General features: G+C 54.4%; 9 protein-coding genes across 9 annotated transcripts; 1 reads left to right on the top strand and 8 right to left on the bottom strand.

Annotated features, from left to right (window-relative positions):
- Positions 1-136: 136 nt before the first annotated feature.
- PUNSTDRAFT_44659 (uncharacterized protein) lies at positions 137-627 on the bottom strand (the record flags this gene model as incomplete). The annotated part of the gene is made up of 2 exons (XM_007383910.1): positions 137-322; positions 511-627. 2 exons carry the CDS (start codon positions 625-627, stop codon positions 137-139), a joined length of 303 nt encoding a protein of 100 aa, XP_007383972.1.
- A 1,300-nt stretch (positions 628-1,927) lies between these two features.
- On the top strand, positions 1,928-2,703 carry PUNSTDRAFT_126277 (uncharacterized protein; the record flags this gene model as incomplete). Its single annotated transcript, XM_007383909.1, has 2 exons — positions 1,928-2,017; positions 2,074-2,703. A coding segment is annotated over exon 2 (561 nt), but the record flags the coding sequence as incomplete, so codon positions are not given.
- Positions 2,704-4,062: 1,359 nt separating this feature from the next.
- On the bottom strand, positions 4,063-6,799 carry PUNSTDRAFT_143775 (uncharacterized protein). Its single transcript, XM_007383908.1, has 4 exons — positions 6,267-6,799; positions 5,944-6,210; positions 4,487-5,885; positions 4,063-4,408 (listed from the first exon to the last, which is right to left on the bottom strand). The coding sequence occupies exons 1-4, from the start codon at positions 6,296-6,298 to the stop codon at positions 4,379-4,381; spliced, it is 1,728 nt and encodes a 575-aa protein (XP_007383970.1). The 5' UTR covers positions 6,299-6,799; the 3' UTR covers positions 4,063-4,378.
- A 470-nt stretch (positions 6,800-7,269) lies between these two features.
- On the bottom strand, positions 7,270-10,842 carry PUNSTDRAFT_134430 (uncharacterized protein; the record flags this gene model as incomplete). Its single annotated transcript, XM_007383907.1, has 3 exons — positions 7,270-7,839; positions 7,908-10,594; positions 10,803-10,842. 3 exons carry the CDS (start codon positions 10,840-10,842, stop codon positions 7,270-7,272), a joined length of 3,297 nt encoding a protein of 1,098 aa, XP_007383969.1.
- A 1,337-nt stretch (positions 10,843-12,179) lies between these two features.
- Positions 12,180-14,277, bottom strand: PUNSTDRAFT_120575 (uncharacterized protein). The gene is made up of 11 exons (XM_007383906.1): positions 14,085-14,277; positions 13,940-14,007; positions 13,845-13,873; positions 13,649-13,772; positions 13,518-13,587; positions 13,417-13,453; positions 13,295-13,356; positions 13,079-13,239; positions 12,730-12,978; positions 12,635-12,674; positions 12,180-12,565 (listed from the first exon to the last, which is right to left on the bottom strand). Exons 1-11 carry the CDS (start codon positions 14,208-14,210, stop codon positions 12,536-12,538), a joined length of 996 nt encoding a protein of 331 aa, XP_007383968.1. The 5' UTR covers positions 14,211-14,277; the 3' UTR covers positions 12,180-12,535.
- A 1,630-nt stretch (positions 14,278-15,907) lies between these two features.
- Positions 15,908-17,722, bottom strand: PUNSTDRAFT_52559 (uncharacterized protein). Its single transcript, XM_007383905.1, has 11 exons — positions 17,549-17,722; positions 17,428-17,495; positions 17,337-17,365; positions 17,155-17,278; positions 17,032-17,101; positions 16,937-16,973; positions 16,822-16,883; positions 16,609-16,769; positions 16,328-16,549; positions 16,228-16,270; positions 15,908-16,169 (listed from the first exon to the last, which is right to left on the bottom strand). The coding sequence occupies exons 1-11, from the start codon at positions 17,666-17,668 to the stop codon at positions 16,143-16,145; spliced, it is 963 nt and encodes a 320-aa protein (XP_007383967.1). The 5' UTR covers positions 17,669-17,722; the 3' UTR covers positions 15,908-16,142.
- A 342-nt stretch (positions 17,723-18,064) lies between these two features.
- Positions 18,065-19,786, bottom strand: PUNSTDRAFT_113696 (fatty acid conjugase; the record flags this gene model as incomplete). The annotated part of the gene is made up of 10 exons (XM_007383904.1): positions 18,065-18,181; positions 18,231-18,298; positions 18,351-18,399; positions 18,458-18,613; positions 18,674-18,829; positions 18,879-19,103; positions 19,162-19,212; positions 19,271-19,344; positions 19,399-19,657; positions 19,709-19,786. The coding sequence occupies 10 exons, from the start codon at positions 19,784-19,786 to the stop codon at positions 18,065-18,067; spliced, it is 1,233 nt and encodes a 410-aa protein (XP_007383966.1).
- Positions 19,787-20,578: 792 nt separating this feature from the next.
- On the bottom strand, positions 20,579-22,292 carry PUNSTDRAFT_120572 (uncharacterized protein). The gene is made up of 11 exons (XM_007383903.1): positions 22,146-22,292; positions 21,948-22,098; positions 21,860-21,892; positions 21,720-21,806; positions 21,546-21,660; positions 21,439-21,492; positions 21,313-21,386; positions 21,079-21,261; positions 20,949-21,019; positions 20,854-20,891; positions 20,579-20,801 (listed from the first exon to the last, which is right to left on the bottom strand). Exons 1-11 carry the CDS (start codon positions 22,153-22,155, stop codon positions 20,676-20,678), a joined length of 942 nt encoding a protein of 313 aa, XP_007383965.1. The 5' UTR covers positions 22,156-22,292; the 3' UTR covers positions 20,579-20,675.
- A 1,696-nt stretch (positions 22,293-23,988) lies between these two features.
- Positions 23,989-24,507, bottom strand: PUNSTDRAFT_67352 (uncharacterized protein; the record flags this gene model as incomplete). Its single annotated transcript, XM_007383902.1, has 4 exons — positions 23,989-24,105; positions 24,155-24,223; positions 24,253-24,321; positions 24,373-24,507. 4 exons carry the CDS (start codon positions 24,505-24,507, stop codon positions 23,989-23,991), a joined length of 390 nt encoding a protein of 129 aa, XP_007383964.1.
- Positions 24,508-25,904: the final 1,397 nt, after the last annotated feature.

Below are 25,904 nucleotides of genomic sequence, written 5' to 3'. Positions count from 1 at the left end.
GATCAACATGCTTGAGTGGGACTACTTGTTTCTTGCTCCCGCCTTCATTGTAGTCAAGCTGACGTGTTTCTGGTACGTCAGTGCTCCTCATGCGCCCACGAGAGCGCTGGCCTTCCTGTATATCTCCGCGCTTGCTCTACTTGGCGACAAATTTCGCGATCTGCTTCGCCAGCTTCGCTGTGTAGAGCATCTCACAAGTTTTTGCGTTACCGCCTGGCGGACCACGTATCCTGGCGTAAATCCGCTGCTCGCGCCTGCGCAACGTGCACTCGCCATCCTCAACGATACCGAGGTCTTCAGCGTAGCGCAGGGCCTCAGGCGCCTATGCGAGAGTAGAGATTACACTGGGGACCCTCAAGAAGCCGAGGAAGAAGGAAGGCGTCAGCTCGCTCTTCTCATGTCCTACGCACAGTAGGTTGCCAATACCGTCTGCTTACTCGTTGTTGGGCTCATAAACAACCAGGATACAACACCTACGATCTTCGGTTATCTATTGCCTCACCCTCTTACATCAGGACAAACACCTGAGTGCGCTGGTTTCGACTTCCGAATTAAGGAGACGGTTCCAACACGAACTGGATGATCTGATGCAGGACTTATCAGATGACCAGCTCCTGCGTTCCACATTGTCGAGGTTTGCCCTCGTGGACCTGTCTGAGATGGGGCCCCGATTTTTAATCACTGACATGGTGACGTTTGACATGGAGGAACAATTTCTGTGTCCGAAGTCTTTACGCCTTCGTCTCAACCTCAGGTCGAAACCGCGCGATTTCCACGGTCTATGTTGTGTTTTCATAGAGGTAGATCAGCGGTTGGATGTTCGCTGAAATAGGATTATGATGGCAAAATAAACTCAGATTTGGCCCCGCAGCCGCTCGTGAAGTTAAAGCCTCGTCGGCAGCTCATAGTATCACCAGATGCAACCCAATCCACAGGTTCACATCACTCTCACCACATTGATGATTCCACCACTGGACCCCGAATCTATGTCATTTCACTCGATGCTCACGATCTATTCCACGACTCGTCACAATTCCTGTACGATCACACCCATGCGCACTACGTGTCGATCAACTCCATCTCATACTTGAATTTCGCGCATCTCTTTTTCTGATCATCGCGTTTAGCCTTTGGATATAATTAGACCTTACCGTTGTCGTTAGATATACGCCTTTTCTGCTCGCTCGCACCTAGAACGTGCACAAACCGGAACTCGTTCGTCCTGTCAACCCCGTGAGCACGCCCCTCCGCATCCAATTTTTTGACTTCGACACCAGGCGGGCGATTGCCACAGATAAACACATATCTGCCATGAAGGCTTAGTCGATCTGAAGATAGGGCCGCAATTCACAAACGCGCCTCCCACGGTCAGAAGAGGACTTGATCCGAACACCTAATACGAGTCGGCACCGCCCAGCGGGATGCGAGCCACAAGCTATCGTACTAAGCTTTCATGACCCAGAATCGATCCCAGGGACTGCCGACGACTAAATACAACACCATCAGCCGCGAACGCTATTCACTCCCCCCTCCCTCCCCCCTTCCTGACGGCGCCATGCAGCAGCCGAGTCGGCTCAACGTTCAGCGCTCAACCTCGGGTTGCATCTTTTGCCGGGCGAGACGACGACGAAGGGTCGGTCCTAGACAACACTCGCGCTGTTTCTTGCATGAACGTTCGCCCAATCGTCGACGACCCGTCGGTGAATGATGCCACATCGCCCACAATAGCCGCTGCGCCCGAGCCTACCACCGGAACCTCTTAGCAACTGAATACCCCTGCGACGAACTTCTCCGCGCAGCCCTTTCACGTCACCCGGCGATATCGCAAGCTTGATCGGCATGAAGTACGTGTTCACTATCCGGTACTTCTCTCCCCGCAAGGCGACGGAGTGGGACAGCATGCGCTGCTTCTGGCCCATTGCAGCATGTTGAATCTGGTACGGCAAGCACAGTTTCCTTTCTAACATTGATACGCGCCTGTTTTTTTTTAGCACGACGCCCTGTATCATCGTCGCTCGTAGGCTCGCGAATCATTACAGCTTCATCACAGCTGAATGCAATCCCTCCATGTAGGGAATCTTTCGATGATGCGCTAAAGACGATCGTTCGCATTGACGAGACTGGACTACATAAATACCGGATGGAGTCCTTGGTTGTCTGCAGGATCCGCACCGGTTACCTCCCCGTCCCTCTCTATACAGTAGCCTTCGATTTCTCCTCGCTTCTTGCAGTGCACTCTCATCTCCCCGTACACGCGACGATGGACGGCTTGCTATATGACGCATACGGCCGTCAATACGAGGCCGCCAGCAGCAGCAACGACACGGCATCGAACCTGGCAGGAGCAGGTCGGACGATGGACCTGATCCTCTCTTGGGGAGGCCGACATCTCTCCAACGCGATCGCTCTGGCACTCAAGCCATTCTTCACCGGCCCGTCGGGTCAGATGACGATCCTCCTAAATGTGGCGACCAATCGCGAAGGCCGTGATGGTCGTGGGCCGCCGTCTCGGTCTCCCAAGGCAGACCTCTCCTTCGATGATATAGTGCAAGCGTTGCTCGAAGCCGCGGCCGAAGAGCGTCCCGTGCCCGTGTCCGGAGCCAGACCGGAAGGGTGTGCACCGGCCCTGCGAGGAGGACACTGGACCTCTCAAAAGCGAGCCATCAAAGCCGTCAAGAACCTGATCCGCGCGCTTCAACTCGGGTGAGAGAGAGAGCCCCTTCTTCTCCCCGCGTCTCTTCCTACATAGCTCTTTGGGAAACCGAGCGCGTTTATTGACTGTGTGCCTCCCAAGCGCTTCCGACGCACCATCCAAAACGCTGGCTCTCCGGTACCTATCGGTGCTGGCCCTGCTCTGCGACGCCTCCCGCGATCTCCTCCGCCAACTGCGGCTCGCAGAGCACCTCCCGCGATCTCCTCCGCCAACTGCGGCTCGCAGAGCACCTCACCGCGCTCTGCACGTTCCTCTGGCGCACCACGATCCCGGACGTCGATCCGCTGCTCGCGCCGGCGCGGCGCGCGCTCGTCATCATGACCGACACCGAGGTCGTCCGCGCGACGCGCCACATCGAACGCATCTGCGCAGCGGAACCCCAGACCGCAGAGGCTACGAAGGAAGGCGAGCGCCAGCTCCGTCTGCTCATGACATACGCACGGTAAATATCGTCTGTTGATGCCCGTGTACCCCCTTCGCACGTCAGCTCAACGCAATCGACCACAGGATATACGAGCTGGGGCCGTTGGTCGTCCGCTGCCTCACCCTCTTGTACGAACGGCGATGCCTGCCAAAGCTGGTATCGACCGCGGACCGAGTGACCCAATTCCAACGCGAATACGACGCCAACGTGATACGGCAGCCGGCCTCCTCCTCCTCCTCCTCCTCCTCCTCCTCCTCCTCCTCCGACGACGACGACGACCGGCTCCTCCGCGCCATGCTGACGAGGTTCGCCCGCGTCGACACGAAAGCGGCGAACGCCTCGACGACGACACGGTCACGGTCCAAGCTGTGCAACGTGCGGGGCTTGCTGCTCTTCCACAACTACGCCGTCGTCTCCGGTCAGGCGGTGCCGACTCCGCGGGGTCCCGCGAAGGTGGAACTGGTCGTGGCGAAGCACTCCGCCGTGATGCGCGAGAATAACATCTCACCGACGTGTCCGGCCGTGTGTAGGTTCGCGCATATGTATGCAGGGGCAGGAGCAGGGGAAGCTTCCTAGGGTTAGCCTACCAAGGTGTGCAGTAGCAGTAGTGAGACCGGTGATTCGATTAACGGGGACTTGATATAGACGTAACGACATGGAATATCGCACGTATGGCAGATCCTTGCAGGAGGGAAGGTTGTCATATTCATACTTCTATACCGGACGCGCACAGTGATTAATCATGATGTATTTCACTCTTCTCGGGCGCGCATGAAACGTGTATCGTTTTTTCAAATCTGACTCTTAAACTACTACAAGTAGACGATTACAGACTCTGCTATGTCGCCGAGCGTCCCAGAGTTCGTTACCGGTGTACACAAAGGCAGAAGGCAAACCGTCCGAAGCACCCCAGATACGTAAAAAAGGGGACAGGAAAGACAGGCGGAGAAGACAAAAAACAGTGACGGGGAAGATCAAGGAATAAATGGGACCTACCATTGACCAGAAGCGCTTGCTATGGATACAGTGCTGACGAGAAAACAACGAACGACGGCCGGCGGATGAAGTGCGCGACAACGACAGGAGGGCGAGGATGACAATAAGAGGCGATAAGATATGCCCAGTACGAGGGTAAAGCACCGTCACTGGAGTAGTCGATCCACGAAGCGCACGACGTCCTCCCGTGTATAGTGGGGAACGGGAGCACATGGGTGAAGGAAGAAGGATGACGGACGCCCGTTTCATCGTTCCTCGTCCGATCGATTGGCGACCTGCGAGAACGGGGGATTCCGCAAGTCAGGGCTCCGACCATAAATCATGGATGGAAAAAACAGAAACAAGTAACGCACCCTCAACTCCCGCGCGCTGAAATAGTCGCTCGCATCCCGCACCGGCACGCTCGCGTCGGTCCCCGGGCCAAACCACTCCGGAAGGACCGCCGGAGGCGGGAGCAGCTGCTCCGCGCCCGACGCCCGCCTCCTGTTGAACCAGCTCGCGTACCCCGAGTTCGAGCGTGCGCGTCTCGGCGAGCGCTCTCCTCCGGGTTCTTCCGCGACGGGGCTCGGCGTCTCCAGAAGGTCGTGTCCCTGGGACGAAGACGGGAACCGCGGGTGCTGCCGATACGACGACGCAGGGTGGTGCTGCCCATACGAGGTGGAGAACGACCCGGAACTGGGGGTGACCGGCGGCGACGACTCGCCGCCGAGCGAAAGGGGGGAGTGCATCCCGCGTCCTGGGGGGTAGGGGTAGACCATCGCGCCCGCGGGGGGATCCGGCAGCCTTCGGGGTCGACCCGCCCTCGCGCCCGCACCCGCACCCGCACCGGAAGAGCTGGAGCTAGCGGGGCCCATGCGGAACGGCGCGTAGTGGTAGTAGCCGGGCGTGGACGACGACGGTGCCGCGCCGCCGCGGAGGTGCACGAGCGAGCCGGTCCTCGACTGCGAATGCGACCCGGCGGAGGTCCGCGCCTCCTCCGACGGCGGCGAGGGCGGGGTTCCGGCGAACGCGTATTCGGGATCGTGGTCCGGACCGTATCCCGGCCGATGCCGGTACTCGGACGCGGACGAGAGCGTGTCGGACGAGCTGCTCGTCGCGCTGCCCACGCCGCCCGCGAACCCCGCGCCCAACGCGGGCGCGTCTTCCTCGCCCCTCCGTACTTCCATGATATCCACGTCGTCGCCGAACGGGTCGCGTCTCGTCCCGCGTACGGTATCTGCGGCGGCGCTATCGAACGTCGTCTTGACCGGCGTCGCGTAGTAGACCTCCATAGGGCTCGGCGGCTGCGGGACATAGCGCGGATCCGAGGGTATGTACGTCCCTTGGGGATGCATGAGGGGCAAGAACGCGGGCGTGGGGTCGTAAGCAGCCGACGCAGCCGACGCCCGTCTCCCTTTCTCTGTGCGCGAGGATCGGTCTCTCTGTCCTGCACCGGCCATGGCGACGTCGTCTGTGCTATCGCCGCCCATCTTCTCGTCTTCACCGCCCACGAGGTGCCAGCTGTGCCGGTGGGAGGGAACCTTCGCCGCCGCGTCTTCGTCCTGGGCAAGCCTGCGTCGCCGTCTTCGCCGGGCGAGGAGCCATATTCCGGCGCAGAGGCAGATGAGGAGGAGGAGGGCGAAGGTGGAGAAGACGCCCGCGAGGATCTTGGTGGTGCTGCTCGCTGCGCCAGAGCGGGAGGGGTGGGAGGTGGCGGGTTGTATGACGGAGGTTGGCGAGACTATCGCTGGCGAAGAAGAGGGCGGGGGTGTGCTATGCGACCGACCATCGTTAGCCGGACAGATGCGAAGGATAAATAGCATGAACGCACGTGGAGGGTATGCTCGACGATCCGGTGACGATGCCCGAAGATGTCGGCGTTGCCGACGCAGGTGCCGAAGTGGCAGAGCCGCCGATGACGATAGTCGACCCGGCAGGGATGGTGACGCCGCCGATGACGGTCGGGAACGTGAGCACCGTCGAGATGTCGACGACGATGGACGACGGAAATACGACAGAGCCAAGCGAGAACGGGAGCGATATCACGCTCGGTATGGTGAACGACCTGTCTACGAGTAAATCCGTCGCCAATGACGGCCTTTGAAGTGCTTCAGCGACCAGTTCCCGCACGATCGCCTTGAATGAACGACTTACGCCGGTGTGATGGTGGGTGTTGCCGGTGCCATTTCCGAGCCCAGTCTGGTCACTATACTAATGTATATCTTTATGTGTATAAAGGAGAGTAGAATAGCCGCAGATCAATGGCTGGGCAGTCGCATGTATAGCTCAAGTCGTCGGTCGTTGGAGCAAGTTGGCCGTAGGAAACCAAGGAGGATGTTGTGGGGGCCGCGTCCTGACATTGTATCTCGAGCGAAAAGGTTCCGAAATTCGTTCCCACTCCAGTCTCCAGCGAAGTAACCTTGAACGGAACGGGCGGAGCTGTAAGGACGAGTTACTGACTTCATGGCGAACGCTCTCCACAAACTCGCGCGAGCCCGCGGCGCCGGCGGCGCGTACCTAGCACGTGCCCATTGAAATTCTACTCATGCCCGTCGGCGGGGAGCTGGTCCTGGCTAGAGACTTGCCAGTAACGTCGACACTGCTGAGCAAACTCTTAGCGACCGTCATACCGTGTACTTTCCTGCGACTCTTAGTGAACCCTTTGACTCCACACAACTCAATCCAAGCTGGATAGGGAAGATCAAATGCTCATCACTATATCCAATATTGGCCGGCCAGAAGGTACTTATATTGTGCGGCTAACTTCGCATTCAATCATTGACTATATTCCTAGATGTATGTACGTTCCCCATTGACTCGGGTCAGGATGGGCGCGACGTAGCTGCTGCACCGCTGAATCAAGCGCATACGCCACATCGTCAGGGTCAATGTACTCCGAATCACCCTCGAAGATACTCTCGTACACAGATCGAGCGATCGTGGGGCCGTCGACATCTTGCATTGACCTGGTAACGATCCGATTTTTTGACTGGATAAGCCTGAGTGACAGCCCTCTTTCATCCGCACACTCACCACAAAGTGGCGATCACGCTCTTGAAACCGGCGAAGAGCATCGCGGCCGCCAGATGCACCGCTTGGTCGGGTTGACCCTAGGATGTTGAAGCCGGGGGCTTAGCAAGCGCACAGGGATCGGAATTCATGTGATCGAACTCGCCTGATGTCCCTTCGCGGTCTCGCAAGCGCTCAGAAACGCCAGGAACGCGCACGGAAGCGGTACCGGAACCAGCCTTTCGATAGTGAGCGTTTCGTCGTGCAGCACGAACCCGCTCTTGAGCGGGTCCTGCGGGTCCTGATGACCGTGGCACGCTAGGTGCAGTATGGTCGCCGAAGGCAGCCTGTCCAGCAGTGCCCCCGCGGTGATCGCGCCATCGGGAACGCCAGCCTCCGCACTCGGGCTCACCCCGATCACTGTCCCCTTCTGCAGAGCAGTTGTGACGGCCATGACCTCCTCTCCCGTGGAAAGAAGGACATCCCATTGTCCTGTGGCAGGCCGAGGAACCGCAGCGACAAGTGCCTTAACGTCGCGCTTTTTCACTGGGGTGGACGCGGCTCTGGCCGCCACGAGAGCACCAAGAGTGGGCGTATATGAAGACACCACGTAGTCCGAGCACCATTCTCCATCGGCGCCTGCGGCATGAATGGGAAGATGGGTGAGGTTCCCCGTCGGGCACCACCATAACCGTGGCCGGTTTCTCCCCGCGGCAGGCTAGGCAATGGAACCCCAAGTCAGTCCCTCTGTACTCTATGCTTCTCATGTGGATCTTCTTTGCTCACCTTAAGTTCCAGCGCATCGAATACTGGCCGCACAATGTTCACCCACATACTGCGCAGGATGTTGTGGGCCACCGTTTTAGCAACCGTCCCGCACTTCGCCATCTTCAGGCGGTTCACCACGGAGGACCTCGCCTTGGCCATTGTAGCACTCCAAACGGCACATGACTCGTTGATCCAAGTGTCTGCTACACCGTCGAGGCGGATGCTCTTCGTACCGCCTGTCCGCTCAATAATGACCGCATGGCAAGATAAGGCGCTGGAAATGAGCACGACCACCGGCCCTCTCTCCGCAGCCTTGGCTAGCGCTCGAAATTCATCATGGAGCATGAACCGTTCTAAACCCGGATGACTGCGGACTTGCGCCAGCAAGGTAGCGAACTCTTCGCTCTGCCGTCTCCTACGGGCGGCGTGTTTTTCCAGAGCGTGCGAGTCCCGGCCCTGGGAGATCTCATCCCGCCCACAGTCGTCAACTCTATCCAGCTGCCGCGCGAGAGCCGACAACCGGACGCGCAGATTCTCTGGCACGTCGTCGAATGGAGATCGTAAGCGCAGAGCGTGTGTCCAGAAAATCGCTCGACCTTGCTCGAGGATTTCGAGCGCCTTCTCCGGAAGGGACTGATTGAGCGCATATGATGCGCCGCAGAGAGCGATGTTCTGACCGCTCGTCAAAGACTGCAAACGAGAACGCAGGTCAAGTCCGAAAAAGGCGATGCGGGGTAGAAGGGAGATGACCTTGACGTATATCTCGAGAAGCTGCGACGGTACGGGATATGGAGCGGCGTATACGTCCTCGTGGTGTGTCCTCACGATATCTAGAAAACCCTCCGCGCTTTGTAACCTCGACCGAACGTCCATGCGATCATCCATAAGGGCTTCCAAGAAATGCGTTAACGCGGTGGGAACGTTTCGATACGGAGTGTTACCCTCGATGTATAACTCAGCAACCCCGATTAGGCATTGGTAACGATCGAGACAACCTGCAGGTACTAAACGTAGTGATTCCTCTAGCAGATTCAATGACCGTACGGCGTCGTCGTCATCACGAGTCAGACGGAATCTGGCCATATGACAGGCGGCGAGGACCCGGAGCTGTTCGACATCCACTTCCACCAGGAATATTCTGCATTGGCCTTTGACCGACTCCAACTCGTTAATGGCTCGATCAATCTCGGCGGGGTCACCAAGGTGTCGCCCTCGTAAAAGGAGTGCTTTTGATAAGCACGTCAGTGCCTGCATTTTGCGAAAGGCGGGCAAGGTCTCTCTGCTCGCGCACAGGCTCTCGGCCAGCGCTATAGCCTCCTCCAGATCGCCTACGATACCAAGCGACTCGAACCGCATGGTTAGAAGGAAGGCTCTCAGGGAGGTAACCGAGCCATGCAAGAGTTGCGAGGGCGGGACTGCCGCCCTAGCAGCATAACTGAGAGCAAGTGCTTCATCGAGATCCCTGATGTCTCGTACCTGCATGAAACGCTCGGCGAGTGACTCTGCCAAGTAGCGAGCGGAGCCGAACCAATCAGGATGGCTATGGGGAAGGGCTTCGATGACCTGCCGTCCCAGTTCAATGGCCTCCTCGAGATCACGCACGTCCCCATCTCGCTTGAATTTCGTGTGCAAAGCGATGGCCAGTCCGTACGTGCATCTCCAGCGATACTCGTTACGAGGCGGAATCCCCTGCAGAACTTCACGACTCAAATCAATGCAGGTGTCCAGATTATGGCCAGGTGACGTAGTGGTTGAATGTTTGAACCCGAGTAAACCGGCAAGGGAGGCGAGCAAAAAGGTTCGGGTGTGACCTCGAGCGAAGTCTTGTTCCAGCGCCAGCCTTCCTATCTCCAGCGCCCGGTCAAAATCCTCGTTATCTCCGGAGACCTCGTACTTGCGACGGAGCCATACGATCATGGCGAGAAGTATCTTGGGCCTATCAACGTGAGCGGGAGGGCAGAGCCCCATCGCTTGCGTGAGGATCGAGATCGCCTCGTCCAGATCTCGATTATCGCCTAGAGATTCATAGCGCTGACGCAGGTAGGTACCTAACCAGCGTAGATGTCGATGCCTGTCCTGGTTCCGGGATACGGGCATCTGGGCCAACGCTCGTCGTTGGAGATCTATCGCCTCGTGGATGTACTCTGGCGCGCCCGTAACCTCATGGTACCGAAGATCAATCCATGAAAGGATACGAAGAGCGGTCGCGGTAAACGGATGTCCTGGAACACATAAAGGAATGGCCGCCTGGCATAGCGATCGCGCAGTTCTCCGATCTTCAGAGTCACTGGCGTCGTGGGCATGGCTGTCAAGCACGCTGGCGTAGAGCACCCAGACCGCAGGGCAGATCAAACCTGCCCTTTTGCAGCAGAAATAAGCCTGTTGACCATGTTCCATAGCAGAAGCAAGATCGCATTGAGAGCCAGTGTGGAGGTACCGCTCCTCAAGGGCTCGAGTCAACTGGATGAGTACGTGATGTCTTCGTGGAGGTAGATCGCAGGCTTTGACGACGACCTCTCCTTCCGAGTTAACTAGAGTAGGAGAGGACGAGTTTCGCTGTACCCTGAACGGATCGTTTGAGACTCGGAGAAGGGTCTCATATAGCTCGATCGACTTCTGTACGGCCGGGAGATCTCCCTGCTCAAGGAACTGTTCAAGAAGACGCTGGGCCTCAGCGTACGTCCCGTTCAGTTCCGCGTGGGGTACTGTTGAATATTATCAGTAAAGCCAGTGCTGTTATAGCTTTAGAGACAAGAGCACAAGGTGCGAGCACGTACGTGAAGCGCATGTACATGCATGTTCTAACTCCTCGCCTGATCCGGAATGTGGAAGAAGTGCAATATCGAAGTTCGAGCTGGTACAATCTACCATGATTCTGTGAGCGCTCGGTTATAAGAGCCGCGGAACTCATACCTGCTGACGGCGTGTTGCCCGCGGCAGGGTTTCGAGCCATCGGGAGTGGAATTGCACCTAGGAGGGTCCTCGGCGCTCTTTATGCTGCGGCTTGGATATTCATAGGTGTGGCGATGAGCGAAGGTTTCCGGCCAAGCACACTCCTTGAGTAACCGGCTGGCTTCTGGAACGTTCACCGGTGACGCGGACGATGAGATGAGCTCCTGTGGATCTGATGGACGTGGAATCGCGTATACATTCCACTCAAGTGTATGCTATACATACATGCTGTTCAAGTAGGAAATGACAGCGGGATTGCCAGAGATCATTGGTTTGATAAGGCAGACCTGAAAGCAAGACATCAGTATAGCCGTATCTAAACGATGATACTCCGGCGCACGTAGAAGAGCACTGATACAACACAGGCATTCATTCAATCCAAGAATACCTGATAGATACCGCGTGCGCTGTATCAGATGCAGGACGCCCATCGCACCCCTTCGGCACACCGGAGGCAGAGAACTCCGCTGAAGCACGCGATGGGCTGGCGGCTCACTTGGCAGCGACATGAAAGGATTGGGCATGAGCCGCGTCTTCCACATTACATATTTGGGTTCAAGATGATCTCGTCATCTTGTGGCCCGAGAAATTCCTATGAAGAGGGAACATGATGTCGTATGCCGGTCATACCCGAGCCACTGTTGCCTCAACGCGGGCTGAGCGGCATGTAGGAGAACGTGGAACGAGTTGATATCGTCTGTATATGAATCAAGCAAGTCTGACCTGTTTTCTTGGCTGAGCGAGGGCCGTAAGAGGAAGAGAAGGAGAAACGCACCGGTACCTGAACGCAGTTGTAGATTCGTATGATCATCGTCTGCACAGACCACTCACCTACACCTTGTCTGACCCCTAGCACCCCATCATCAGGCTCCCGAAAACGGTCGTCTCCTTGGTTGCGATAGAGACGTGTCTGCGAGCCTCCTCGCACCCCGCCTGACCCAGCGAGTGCTTGTCTAGGTATCCACCTTCCTTCTCCTCCATCTGGGTGACACAATCCGAGCTGCATCGGGAGGCAATGGCGCAAATTCATCGTCCTAGGTAGTAGTGTAGCAAGCCTGTGTGAGGGTGGGGGTGTGGAGAGCAGCCTAGGAGAAGACCTGGAAGATCGTCAGGGAAGGACCATCAGGTTCTTGAGCTGGTGATGTCCGAGTTCAACTTGACATCGTGGAGGTTAGTCTGGTCATAGCATGCCCGGGGGTGACATCGATGCAAAGAACCAAGAGCAGCCAGGTCCTTCGAATCCTTCAGAGCATGCGCACATCCTGCGCGCAACCGGAATAGCCCGACGTCGAATCGAATTCACCACCACCACGGGGACCACCGGTGCTACAATATCCTGTCAACTCGCCTGCCTATCTATCAATATATCTACCGCATCGCGAAAGAAGAGTCCACAAATGTATATACAAAAAAGGGGGAGGAGGGGGACAAAATATCCGAGTTACAAGCTATGAGTCAACTAGTCCAACAGACGAAAGAAGCAAAAGACATGTCTTAACGATCGTGAGAGGCACCAGCCCCAGGAGGAAGAACCCTCGCGCCGCAGCTCGAGCATCAAACCCGTCCACCCCGCGACCATCATTCACAGGTCAGTCCGCAACGCAACCTGCGAGCGAGTTGAAGGTCCCCGGGGTTGAAGGGTTCTTTTCGTATTCGCGTCGCCGGGCTGTATCCGAGAGCCGTCCGCGGGACCTTCATACCGAAAACGGCGCCTCCTTTCGCTGCTGTACGTCGCCAGAAAAAAAAATTGTCAGAAAACTCCGGCACGAAGATTTAGATAAAGGAGCACGTACGAAGCTCCGGATCGAGGCAAGGTCGCAGTCGCGGTCATCGCTACGAATCGATGGTGAGCCTCACAGCGGGGCATCTCACGCACATCCGCGCTCACCTGTCCGTGCTCAGCTCGACCTTCAACACGATGTTGCCCCCGAGCGCCCCGTCCATCGCCTGCCGCGCCGAAGACGAAGACGACGACGACGACGACGACGACTCGCGCGCCGCGAGCCTGAACGGCTCGAACTCGAGCAGGAGCACGAAGAACGTGAAACAGTAGAGCTTGGACAGCTGCTGGTGGAAGAGGAGGGTCGTGAACAGGTCCGCGGCGACGAAGGTGACGAAGGTGAAGACGTGGACCAGTCTAACACATAAGTTTTCCAAACGCGTCTCGATCAGCAACGGATCTCACGAGAGATGAGGGGAGAAAGGAGGGAAGTGGGGGAGGGAGGGGGGTGACGTACAGGATGAGCACCCCGCGCGTCAGGACAAAGTTGCACATGCGCATGATGGTGCCTTCAGTCTGTCTGAAGCCCATCCGGGACGCGCCGATGTAGAGGTAGAGAGACACGGTGATGAGCACGTCGCCGAGCGCCGCGAGGCCGATCCCGCTCGCGGTGAGGATCTAGGTGCAACATTAGAGGGGCATTGGGCACGAGCCTCGACGGTGCATCACGTACCATCATCGACGGACGGTGCAGGACGTCGAGCAGGTCCGCAGTGACCATCTTCGCGGACGATACTGGAGAGGTGTGCCGCTTCAGCGAGCGAAGATAGATGGAGACGGAAGGGGGCTTCTCACCCAAGGAGACCACGAATCCCGCAAAGATACAGAGGAGCTGCGGAAAAGCGAGGAGGGACGTCACCGCAACATCCGACATCGCGAAGGGGGACAGAACTCACCAGCAGCGAGTTCACCACGTACGCTTTGCTCTCGCCGCGACTGAGCCTCCATGACCGGTAGCAGAAGAACCTGTTCTCCTCGTTCAGACCTCGCACTTTCGAACATCGCGGCGATAAGTCGAGCAACGTACATCTGCACCGCGAATATCACCACCGACGTCGTCACGTTGTACGCCGCAAACCCCCACGACGTGCCCGCCAGCGCCGATACGTCCGCGTAGCGCGTGATCAAGATGTAGTACAACGTGTGACCCGCTATCCGCAGAAGAAACGAAGAGCAGTCAGCGTCGACCCCAATCAACTCCGTAAATATGATGGGACACCCACTGAAACCCGTGATCGCGGTCTCCACGACGCTGCGGCAAAGGAGGGAAATCGCGGTCAGCCCGACACGAGAACCAAAGAGAGGACCAGCGACATACACGAGCAGCGCCACTATCACCCGGACCAGCAACGGATCCCGTCTATATTCGCTCAAGTACCTGAAAGCCTAGCATCGCCAGAGGTCATTACTCGCGGTCATACAATACGCGGGGAAGTCCCCGGATAACCTGCTAAACCACTCGCCTGGGACGCCGTGAACCCCAACAACGCCGTAGCGATACAAAACCCGACAAACACCAGCCCGAAGTGCGTCTCAGCCAAGCTCGTGGGCGGTGCGCGGGCTGAAACGGAACGATAGCTGTCGATCATGATGACGTCGTGGGCGGCGAGAGAGAGAGAGAGACGACAGGCTAATAGTGGAATTAACGCCGGACCAGCGGGGTGGCAGAGAGAAGGGGTGGAAACGAGGCGCCTGGCTCGAGCCTCTAACGACGACCTTGACAGTTTAATATGCCAGACAAACCGACGGAGGGACCATCAAAGACGTGATGGGAAGTTCGCTGTTAGGCAATCTCTGTGAGAGCCATCCGCAGAGTGAGCTCGAACGGTGACGGGTGTGGGATCACGCACGTGTCGTTTACGATTAGATTAGATGGCGGGTACGACGATCGTAACAGCGATACTTACTGCAGTGGCTTGACCCCCATAATATCTTTGTCATGCCCTGGCCAGCCAACAGTCCAGACAGAAATTGTATGGAATGTGCTTGGCATTATATCGAACTTATCTTCTAGCTCTTTGTCCTTGGCCACACAATCTGGACAAGCTTCGCAAGGCCATACAGCGCGAGTGGGAGACAGTGAATGTGCACTTCCTTGAGGGTATGCCACATCGTGTATATGTTCTAAAGGATGTTAAAGGGTCATATATGAAGTATCAATGGTTTTCTTGCTGTGTATCCATGACTATTCATTCATCACCGAATCTCCAGCAACATTCAATTGCTACACACACACAGCGAAGGATCTATCGAGCCTCTTCATGATACCGACATCCAATAATTCTGCAATACACTCTGTAATGGTGTGAGGTCAGGCGGCTGAATGTTGTGGCTAAGCAGAGCAAGCCTCCGACGTGCTCTGGTGGATACTTCTATTTCTTGGAAAAGTTAGTCCAATGGCTGTGCGTTGTGTCAGGGAAAGACCGGGTGAGTCGAGAGAGCTCCTAGCAGTAGCCTGTATATTTTACGGTAGCCTTAGAACCAATGTAGAGATTTGCGAAGCCGATTTGTTGAGGAGGAGCGTGGCAAAGTCCAACATAGTCGATAGATCGGAGTGTCGAAGAGGGGCGACGATTCATGGCCATTAGATATCGTGAGTCCAGGTTCTGAGAGGCTTGAATCCGGTTGTGTTAACGGGAATAAAGATGTCAATGGGTTGCTGTAGCGGTATGTCGAGTTGACTCTTTTTAACACACAGGATCTCACAGACTGTCTCAAAGGGCTTGGGAGAACTCAGATGCATTTCTGAGAGCGGTAGGCTCTCTATAGATATCATACTTTATTCACAACGGCTGAATCTCGGTGTCAAGGTCCGAAACAATCGTGAGAGAAAATAAGTAGGGGGTGAAAACTGAAGGATGACAGGGTTCTGGAGAAGGTTAGGACCGCCGGAGGCCGTCTCAACTCGGTAGAATTCTCAAAAATGGAGATAGTAATAGAGTTTCTGCGTTTACATGGTTTATGTGTTCGTTCTTATAGCGGCGGCTCCAAGTTTCTGAAGGGGATTGGTCATTTTGAGGGAAGTTGGGTTCTTGCTGAGCTTTTGAGGCAGCTTTTGGAAGGCTCTATGCTTGACACAATTTGGGACAGGAACAATAGGATTGTAAAAAGTGTTTTAAAGAAGATCAGATGAATAGCGAGCTTTTGGGACACGAAACAGGAGTCGAGCGGCGGGGCGCGGGCGGGCAGTTACCGGATAAGGCAATTTACACGCCCACAAAGGCAATCAGGCTGTGCTGCTCGTGCTCGTTGTCTTGCGCTCAGGCTCACTGTTCGCCTCATGGCTCGTAAGTCGATATATTGTGCTATCCTACTCAAATACGGCCTTGCGGCACGACACCAGCTGGAAAAGCAAGGTCACATCTGGTTCAAAAGTGAGGGCACAGCCCATAAATCCAGGCGAAAATTGTCCAGCTCGTGATGAATACATCATATAGCGGTTCGCGGAGTCGACGTCTATGCAACGGTTTCTTGACGTTCGCGCCGCTAGTCTGATACACCATGCCGTAGGCAAGGAAAGCTCATACCGAGAACGGTGCTTCTTTTCGCTGGCGTCGGTATCGCGCAATGAGCACAGGTCGCACTCAGCATTTCCAACATACTTACGGAACTTTGGAGAGAGGCGAGATCGAACTCGCGATCACCCGAGCTAATGATATGAAGCACGTCAGTTCGCGTTTGATTAACCCATACTCCTAAATCTCACCTATCCGTATTGAGCTCGACCTTGAGGATGATATTCGAATTCAGCGCGTCCTGATAGCTTCCCTGACGCGAAGGCGCGCGCGATGCCAGGCGGAATGGCTCGAACTCCAGTAGGAGAACAAAGAATGTGAAGCAGTAGAGCTTCGACAGCTGCTGATGGAAGAACAGGCACGTAAAAATGTCGCAGGCCATGAAAGTCACGAACGTGAGGACGTGACAGAGGCTGCATAATTTCCGATGAGACTACGGAAAGGGAAAGGAGAAGGAGAAGGGTGATCGTACAGAATGAGGATGCCACGCGTGAGTACCCAGTTACACATGCGCATGATCGTGCCTTCCGTCTGTTTGAATCCCGTCCGGGACGCGCCGATATAGAAGTATAGCGTTGCCGTGATGAGGATGTCGCTGAACGCCGCGAGCCCAATGCCGCTCGCGGTGATGATCTGGTGCCAAAGAGTAAGGTCTTCATCCAGGATTGAGATTCGAGTGACGCACTTCCAGCGACGGGTTTCTCAACGCATGAAGGAGATCTTTTCGGACCATCTTCGCAGAGGAGACTGGATGCGACTATCAAGGACACCAGCAACTCGGGGGGCGATGGTTCGCTCACTCATAGACATGATAAATCCAGCAAAAATGCAAAGAAACTGGTAAAAAAGCGAGTTCTGGTCGGGATGATTCACAATATTTGTAGGTAAGACTTGCCAGCAGCGAATTAATCAGGTTAGCCTTCATTTCACCCCTACTCAGCCTCCATGATCGATAGCAGAAGAACCTGTCATGCCGCGTTTGATCGTGACAGAATATACGACACGATCGCGGACGTACATCTGCACCGTGAAGATCACCACCGATGTCGTTAAGTTGTATGCCGCGAAGGCCCACGACGTCCCGTTCAGAGCGGAGATATCGGCGAAACTCGTGATGAGGATGAAGTAAAGCGTATGCCCCGCTATCACGAAGCTCAGTATCGACATGCACAGTGTGCATTCCGGACGTGGATGACTCACTGAAAGCCGTAATCCCGATCTCCACCGCACTGTAATCGTCAACGAACGGTCAGCGAAGATAGGGCTTGGTCTGCGAAGAGAGCCCACGCACGCCAACACCCCCACGACTATCCGCACCAGCAGTGGATCTCGCCGACATTCGCTCAAATACCTGCAAGCCTAAGCGGCGACGGCGTCGTTAGTATCATCAGACACGGCCGGAAGCAACTCACCTGCGAGACGGTGAACCCCAGCAACGCCGTCGCAACGCAGAACCCAATGAACAAGAAACCAAAGTGCGTGTCGGCCAGGCTAGCAGGCTGCGCGCGTGTTGACAGGTGGGCGTCGATCATGATGAGAGGATATACGTGTACGATGGAATTGTGCCGGTCCAGCGGGGAGAAGGGATGAAATGCCTCTCTCAATCCTAAGCCTCGCTGACCTGGGAGTTAATATGGTTGAAACCGGCAGCGCCATCAGGGAAATGATGGATTTGAACGCTTTTAGCTTGATGGGAGAGGACATCGTAAGCAAGAAGTGCGAACCGTCACGGTGTGCCCTGTGTGGCCGCAGCTGGGATAGTATCCCGCAGGATCACGTGCCGCTTTCTGTTTGCGATGCAAGTTTGCGGACCCGAGGTGTGAAACAGAGTACATCGAACCTGAAACGTTTACACAATTCTAGATGCAGTACTGCATGTCCCTATAGCGACTATAGATACACGCAAGAGACAGCCCGGAGACCCTGATCTACTCGGCAAGCTGGCGTGCTGTCTCTCCTTTGGCATTTTTGTAGAACACAATCTCTCCGGAATCTTCTATGAACCTGCACTCAGTGAAGGTTCGGTATAGTGCCCTGAAGCAGTTCTGCGGAATGATAAGTATATGATCTCCTCATTTAAGATGATCTGCCCACGGTGGTGTCGTAATTATAATCGTCCTTCAGGAGCTCCTTGAGATGCGCCGTCACGTTGGGTTGATTGTCTACGTATACGAGCGGTGAGACTCATGCATATCAGTGCGAGCTTATACTCACAGAAGGGTATATTTGAGAAGAAATGATGAGCCAGATGGTCATGAGAAGCCTGTAACGGCTTCCGTGAGTAATTTAGCGGACGCGAAGTCGGGATGTACCGAGCGTACGTTATGCAGAAAATGCCTTCCTATCCATCCCATGAATGGCCTATCTACGGTAGCAAGCGCCCCGCGCACGAAGGACCACGTTTTGCCTCGGTAATGTGGGATTGTGGGGTCCGTGTGTTGCAGATATGTCAACATGATAATCCAGTGATTAGACAACTAAGTGCGAGAGATGCTCGTTGTCAGACGTATTTTCGAAGGAATCAACAAAGATATTACCAGGTAGGGAATGACATAATGGGCCAGTAACGCCTTGTACCCGTAGAGCCGTTTGAACATGTGCAAAGCGAATGCCATGGCGACCAGGCCGACATCGGAAGCGATGATGAGGTTCCGCTCTGAGGGCTTGAAGAAGACGGAGGACGGGAGGAAGTGCTATGATACAACGTGAGAGCGCGTCGGTTTGAAACGGCACCGAACTCACGTTTGTCCCTTTCGGGTATTTCAGAGACCCCTTGACGTTGAACATAAGGTACGACGGAAGTCCGAACAGCTGCATGATGACAATTTTCCCGAAAACATATAATGGCGTCTCGTCGAATATATCTTTGTAGTCCGCAGGAATCATCGTCGACTCGGGTGGAATCCCAAGGTGGGAGCGGCTTCGGGGGACGTAGATCTCATCGCGTTCGAGAGATCCTGTAGCCTTCTGGAAGATGATAGAAGATATCAGTAGAAGCAGAAAGATGGAGGAAACTCCCACGTACATGATGTGCGCGGTGTACGGATCGCCACGAGAAATACGGAACGAAGACGAACTACGTTCCAGACTCATGCATCGGTACCGCGCAGCGCAGCTTACGAAACTTCACGTACCGAGTGCAACGCAAAACCGGCAACGTGATTGATCCACTTCTTAGGCGAAAGACTCTCATGTCCAGCTTCGTGAGCTAGACATAATTGTTATTATACACACTGGTAGCTGAAGGTCGCAGAAAGCGCACCGAGACACCAGATTCCTGTGAACGCTATCCCCTGCCACCACCAGTACATGACCCATAGGAGGCCGCGCACGCATGACTCCAGTGTTGGGCTTCGTGTGTATGTCCGAGTTGCGTGTGCGATGTCGCCGATGTACGAGCTCAACAGCCAAAATAATACGGGGTATCCGATGGTTCGAGCAACGAAGTAGAGGCCCGTAGAGGTTGAACGTTCGAAGAGCTTCCTCGGTACAACCGCGCGCACTTGGGAGATGGTCACCTGCTCGAGTTATTCTAGGCCTGTTGCTTTGATGAATCGAAAAGGGGAACCTACTGTCGGAGCCTTGAACGCACGGCGCTTGCGTTCTTCATACTCTGGAGCGTCAGAGAAGAGAGGAGCGGTAAGAGACATCGTTGCTTTGTTGTGACTGAGGGGGGCGGGGGCTTTCAACACCTTGCTTTGTTGTGGCTGCTGGGGGGCGTTTAACACCTCCATTCCCTGCAAGTAAACAGGCCTTTATTGGTGTGAAGTTGCGGTTTGCAGCGCCTTCATTGCATGTCACCCGTGAGCGAATTCCACTAGAGCCGATTGTACGGATATGGTAGTGGTTTCGATAGAATGATGTTCGAACACGGCACAGGAGACGGAGATCACTGTAAAATGTCCAAAATAGCGTAGAAGTGAAGCACGGAATGCACGATCGCACCACCGTCGAACACGGAGATAGGGTGCGGCACCGGGTTGGCGTCCGACCGACGTTTCCCACGCATACACGCGGGCCAACTGACTTCGTGCCCGAGAACATCAGATCGTAAGAGGGGCAGTAAACACCATACCACAGATACCGGTGCGGCGTTAGCGTCCAACTCAGGAGAAAGCTGTCCGACGATGATTGGGCAATGCAGTCCTTCGTACAGCCAACACTGCCATTCTGATTCGCGATTGGGTGGCGTTGGACTGCATGTGTGAGATTCAAGCCCTTCCAGTCAGCCGGTGGCGAGGCAAGTCCGCGCGATCCGATGTGACCGGTGTTAACTGACGGGCGGGCGCGGAGCGCGCATGACCCGTTCGCAATGCGAGGGTAAGATTGCTGGATGCACATGTACAGCAATCAGATAATAGTGAGCACTGAACGCGCACTGACTTCTCATACTCCAACAACCGGCATCGCCGATGTCCAACCGCGCACACATTGATAAACTTGCCCGCATCCACTGGCATTGTCTCATATCATATGCAGCATACACAGATGAGAACAACGTAGTACAAGTGAGAAACAGCCAAATCGAGGCTTGGTACGCTATACCTGGCAATCAACGCTCTCCGCATTGGCTTTCTCGGAGTACGAGATGTCATCCGATACCGATGGGGGGCAGAACCATAGCTTGCGACAGGATTTCCAGCAAACCCAGGTATGAACGATATCCTATGATTAAGTCAGAGTCATGATAAATCGACATAACGGTTGACACGCGTACTCCTGATAGTCCAAAAAGCAGGAGACAAGCAACATGAACTGTGATACTTCGTGAGCACCAAGGCGAATGCAGATCAAGGGTAGTGAAGACGTTACCCATTGCCAGAATGACATGCTCGAACTCGCTGAATATGACCGTCTGATTGATAAGATGAACGCAGGTTATCCTACGAGTAGGTCATTCAGCTGTTGCCGCCTTCACTGTCCTGCAGCTCGTAAGACCTACGCGACGACAATGATATCCAGAGTCGAAAATGTCACAACTCGTATCAGAAGCCCAAGCGTAGGTCGTGCGGACTCCAGGTAGCCATACGATCGCCAGATTCGATAGTGGTGTCTGACGCATAAGCCCTCGAGGACTAATATCACGAGCGCTCCTATCGCCGAAAGAACGTTGGTGATGATACCCCTGAATGCCATCGTTTTGTGTGTTTTCTAGTCAGCGTAAGGCGCTACTCACGGGAGTCTGGTACCATGACTGCAATATAGTCCACTCTCGTCGATGTTAATTGTGTCAAGCCGTGCGATCCCGATCTGAGAGCCTATGTTCGATAGCCTTGACCGGACGTGTAATGGGCGGACCAACCTCAAAATTGATGACCACAACAGTTAAATATGCTATGTAAGGGAGCACGAGCAGCTAGACGTTTTGTCAGCTCTGGATTTTTCATGACGCTCGCCTGTGTCACTCACCGAGAGCGTCTGCTCCTCTGGCCTTCGCTTTGCGTCTTGTTCTCTGCCGTTCTTCATGAAAGCTGACGTGGCAAACCACAGCTGCAGCATCCAAGCAATTCCGGTCGCGGTGTCACTGACGGTTTACATGAGTTGGTGTGTTAATTCCTACGAACGACGAATGTGTGCACTAACAGTACCGGTGCTGCATAAATCAAAGCAGCTTGGGTTAAGCACAAGTTCAAGGGAGGATTTTTTCCGAGAGGTGTGCCAGAGAAGGCTCTGACATCGTTATGGTGAGAGCGAGTCACGCCGCTTGGAACGATGTAGCTCACAGCAGACTGTACGATATGGCGGAGACCATCCAGCTATGCATTTCTGTGAGTGAGAGATACTACTGGCATGAAGAGTTATTACACTAACGCAAAACAAAAGTTAAACCACGCGGACATGCGGCGAATCTTGTTGCACACGAGCGCCGTCGCAATAACCAGAGCAAGGAGAAAGGCGGCGGAAAGCAATGTCGCGAACCAAAAGGTTCGAATCTGTGGCGAGACCGTGCTCGAGCCCGATTCTGTGAGCTTGTCAGCACATACGACTACCGGAGCCGACGTAGCTTACGTTGCACCATCTTAGAGTATGGTAGCTTCTTCTGCCTTCTGTAATAGAATAACACGCTGAAGCGGAACTAATGAATGTAGAGGTCAGCGTGCCCAGTGACAGTGTAAAGCCAGCGAATGTTGACGGCCAGCGACAATCGAGAATCAGTCTGGGGGGCGTAAAGAACCAGGCCGGACCTGACTTGCATATCGGATGTTGCTTTTTCAGTTCGTGCACATGGCGGCGTAGCGTGGCAAAGTATTTGGTGTATTTACAGCCAGCGCCCGCCGATACAGTCTTCCCACCTTCCGAGGGGGTGGTATGATGAACTCGGTGCACTACACTAGGTCACACGAATACGTTGACAAGGCTGTCATCTCAACTGGTCGCCGCTCTTGCGCGTTTCGAGATCCGATCACATCGCGGTATAGGTATATTTCCGGCGCGGTCCCGACAGCGGAACCGAACAACCGGTCGCCGCACCGCACGTGCGGGACTTAAGTCGCGTGATCAATGGGGTATCTACAAGAGATCGTCAGCGCAGTACTGCACTCAGGTACCACATTACCGAACTGAACGACGCGGTGTCATGACTCCGCGGCGGTTTCGGCCTTTGTACGGCATTGCAACGCAGTAAACCAGGCGCGGCGTTGCATCTTCTATGGAAGGTAGCATTCGTGCTCATATCTGCCCGTAAATAGCTCAACGATCAGAATCTCGCCCGGTGGTGTCGAGAAGTTGATGCAATGTCTTGTATACATCAGGACAGCACTTTTGCTGTCTCGTCCCGACGCCGAGTGAGGGGGGTCTCCAAATTGTGCCAGCACTACCATAAGCATGGATGGGAGAAGGCAACGCGGTCTCGTGGGTGAATCCAACTGCGCACCTCCTGAATCATACCGGCACCCCAGGGCACCCCCGGCCCCGGCCCCGGCCCCGGCCCCGCCTTGTGAATGCAACACTCGAGCACTTAGCCATCCATTGCGGTAGTCCATTTTCTTCATAGTTGTGGACCGAAAGAATTGACGATAGCCGCCGACACATCGATCTTACGACAAAGCTGTACTACAGAAGCTTGCTTCCGTTTCCTGTTGGCACGTTCGTAATTAGGAAGCAAATATAATGCAGTCTGTACAAGGCCAAGGAAACGGTCCGGATCCACACTTTTCTTGCACCCCTCACTCAGAGTCCTCGAGGAGACTCTCCTGCGATGTCGGACTTGCTCATCTGCGTTTCCTACTCCGGGTTGAGAACGGTTCTTCATCAATGGCTTCGCTCTGACCACGACATATGACCGCACAGATCGTAGGTAGCCAGACTCGAACACCGCGCACCATTCGATCTCCTCAACCCCACCTTTTCAGGGTACCGAAGAAGCCATAAACACCGGGAACCGGTGTGAACCCGTGTGACCAAGGGTAATACCGGGACCGTGACTTGGTCACCGCCATCACTTATGTGTGGGACATCGATCAAGAGCTGCCTTCAAAAGTCCGCCTGCTATCTATATTCACCTTGGTATGATTCCACCATGCATATACTTGTCTGAACATGAAATTCAATTGATACCCGTGTGCCTTCTCGGCTTCCAGCTATTTTCGCCTCTCGGCAGCTTCGGCCGACTATAAGCTTGGAAGCAGGTATCTGTATACTTCGTGGTCCCCCTCGGTGCGTAGAACTGAGGATTACCGCCGCGATGTAGTGCAGCTCATGAGGACATCTTTTCATTGTGCCGTAGCGGGGGGGTGCTCTCCCTAGGATTTTTGTGTATTCTGTGTATGATACGTCTCCAAGACCTATAAACACAGAATCTCCATAGATATCTAAATATTCCAGGGTGATCTGCAAGACATCGCTCCGCAACCTATTCCGCCACTTGTCGTGTCGCCTCTCCCTTTGAATTTTTGTAAAACACAATGTCTCCTTCATCCTCAATGAAGCGGCATTCTGTAAACGTTCGCCACAGGGCTCTAAAACAATTCTTGAAGCGCATGAGCGATATAATATGGGAAGAAATCGGGAAGAGCTACCGTGGAGTCATAGTTATAGTCATCACGCAGGAGACTCTTCAGGTGCTCCGTCACCGCTGGGTTGGTTATCTAATGCCGTATTAGGAATGTTATAAGACTACAGAGAGGGGCCACAGACAGAAGGGTATGTTAGAGAAAACGTGATGAGTCAGATGGTCGTGCGAAGCCTGTCGAGCGATGAGGACAACATAATCGTTAACCATCAATATCACACTCACGTTATGCTGGAAAAAGCGGCCAATCCATCCCATGAATGGCCAACTCACGGTAGCTAGGGCTCCACGCAGAAATGACCGAGCATTGCCTCTGTAATGTGGGATGGTAGGATCAGTATGCTGCAGGTACGTGAGCATAATAATCCAGTGGATTGCGAGCTCAAGAAGAGTCAATTGATTCAGATGCAAGTTTCCCATAGGCCCGGATACATTACGAGATATGGTATTACATAGTGAGCAATAAGTTGCTTGTAGCCATGGAGGCGGGTGAACATATGTAACAAATACACCATGGCTACGAGGCCAATATCGGAGGCAATAATCAGATCCCTCTCAGACGGCTCAAAGAGGAGTGGAGACGGTAGAAAATGCTGAAGAAGAGAGATTCAACGATTCGTCGTGTCTAAAAGTTGCCAGCGCTCACGCTTGTCCCTTTAGGATACTTGGCAGACCCTTTGACGTTGAAAATAAGGTATGAATGTAACCCGAGGAGTTGCATCACCACGATATTGCTAATAACGTACAGTGGGGTCTCGTCGAAGATGTCACCATAGCTCGCTGGGGTCATCTTCGACGCTGACGGAATAATGAGTTGAGAACGGCTGCGCGGTACATACTTCTCGTCTCGCTCCAGCGACCCGGTGGCCTTCTAATTTTTACTCGTCTCAGTCAATGCAGTAAAGCCCAGAGCAACAATGCGTACGTGGTGGGATCTATGGGCGGACCTCCACGAGAAGTAGGATACAAATACAAGCTATGAGCGAGTTTAATTCAGAGTCATCAATCCAAAGCAATGCGTACCGAATGTAGCAGGAATCCAACTGCATGGTTGACCCATTCACGAGGAGAAATAGTCTCATGACCAGCTTCGTGTGATACGAGGAGCGAACCGTCATAATGATTCTCATGACGAACTGAATTTCGGCATACCTAAACACCATATTCCCGCGAAAGCAATTCCTTGCCACCACCAGTAGGTGATCCAAAACAAGTGATGTGTGCATGACGCCAGCGGTTCTCTATGGGTGTATAGCCTTACAAGATCGACAATTCAATCGATGTAAAATGTTAAAGTATAGAACAGATCAGGAAATCCGATTGTGCGTATGAAGAAGTAGAGGCCCGCACAAGTCGACCGTTCGAAAAGGTGTTTTGGTACAACGGCACGGACTTGAGAAATAGTATGCTGTAATATATTTGGTTAGTGTGGAGTTGAGAGCCATTCATAATCAGGGAATAAACTTGCAGTGGAGGCCTTGAATGCGCGACGCTTGCGGTCCTCGTACTCAGGGGCATCGGAGAAGAGAGATGCTGTTAGCGACATGGTCCTTCACAAGAGCTCGTATCACTTCTACTGAAATGGTCTTGCGCTGAATTCATCCCGCATGGTTTATAGGGCGCCACGGATCTTCGCGCATTGCCATTCTACACACGTCGCCGACTTTGGGTCAAAATTAGTGGACAAGCAGAACGGTGATGTTGTGAGCTACTGATGATGCATGTCCAGAATTACATCAGGAAAAATCGGACTATCG

This window comes from Punctularia strigosozonata (genome assembly GCF_000264995.1).
Source record: "Punctularia strigosozonata HHB-11173 SS5 unplaced genomic scaffold PUNSTscaffold_6, whole genome shotgun sequence".
Classification (NCBI taxonomy): Eukaryota; Fungi; Basidiomycota; class Agaricomycetes; order Corticiales; family Punctulariaceae; genus Punctularia; species Punctularia strigosozonata.
The sequence above is the reverse complement of the archived record's forward strand: the minus strand, read 5'-3'. Positions and strand labels throughout refer to the sequence as shown.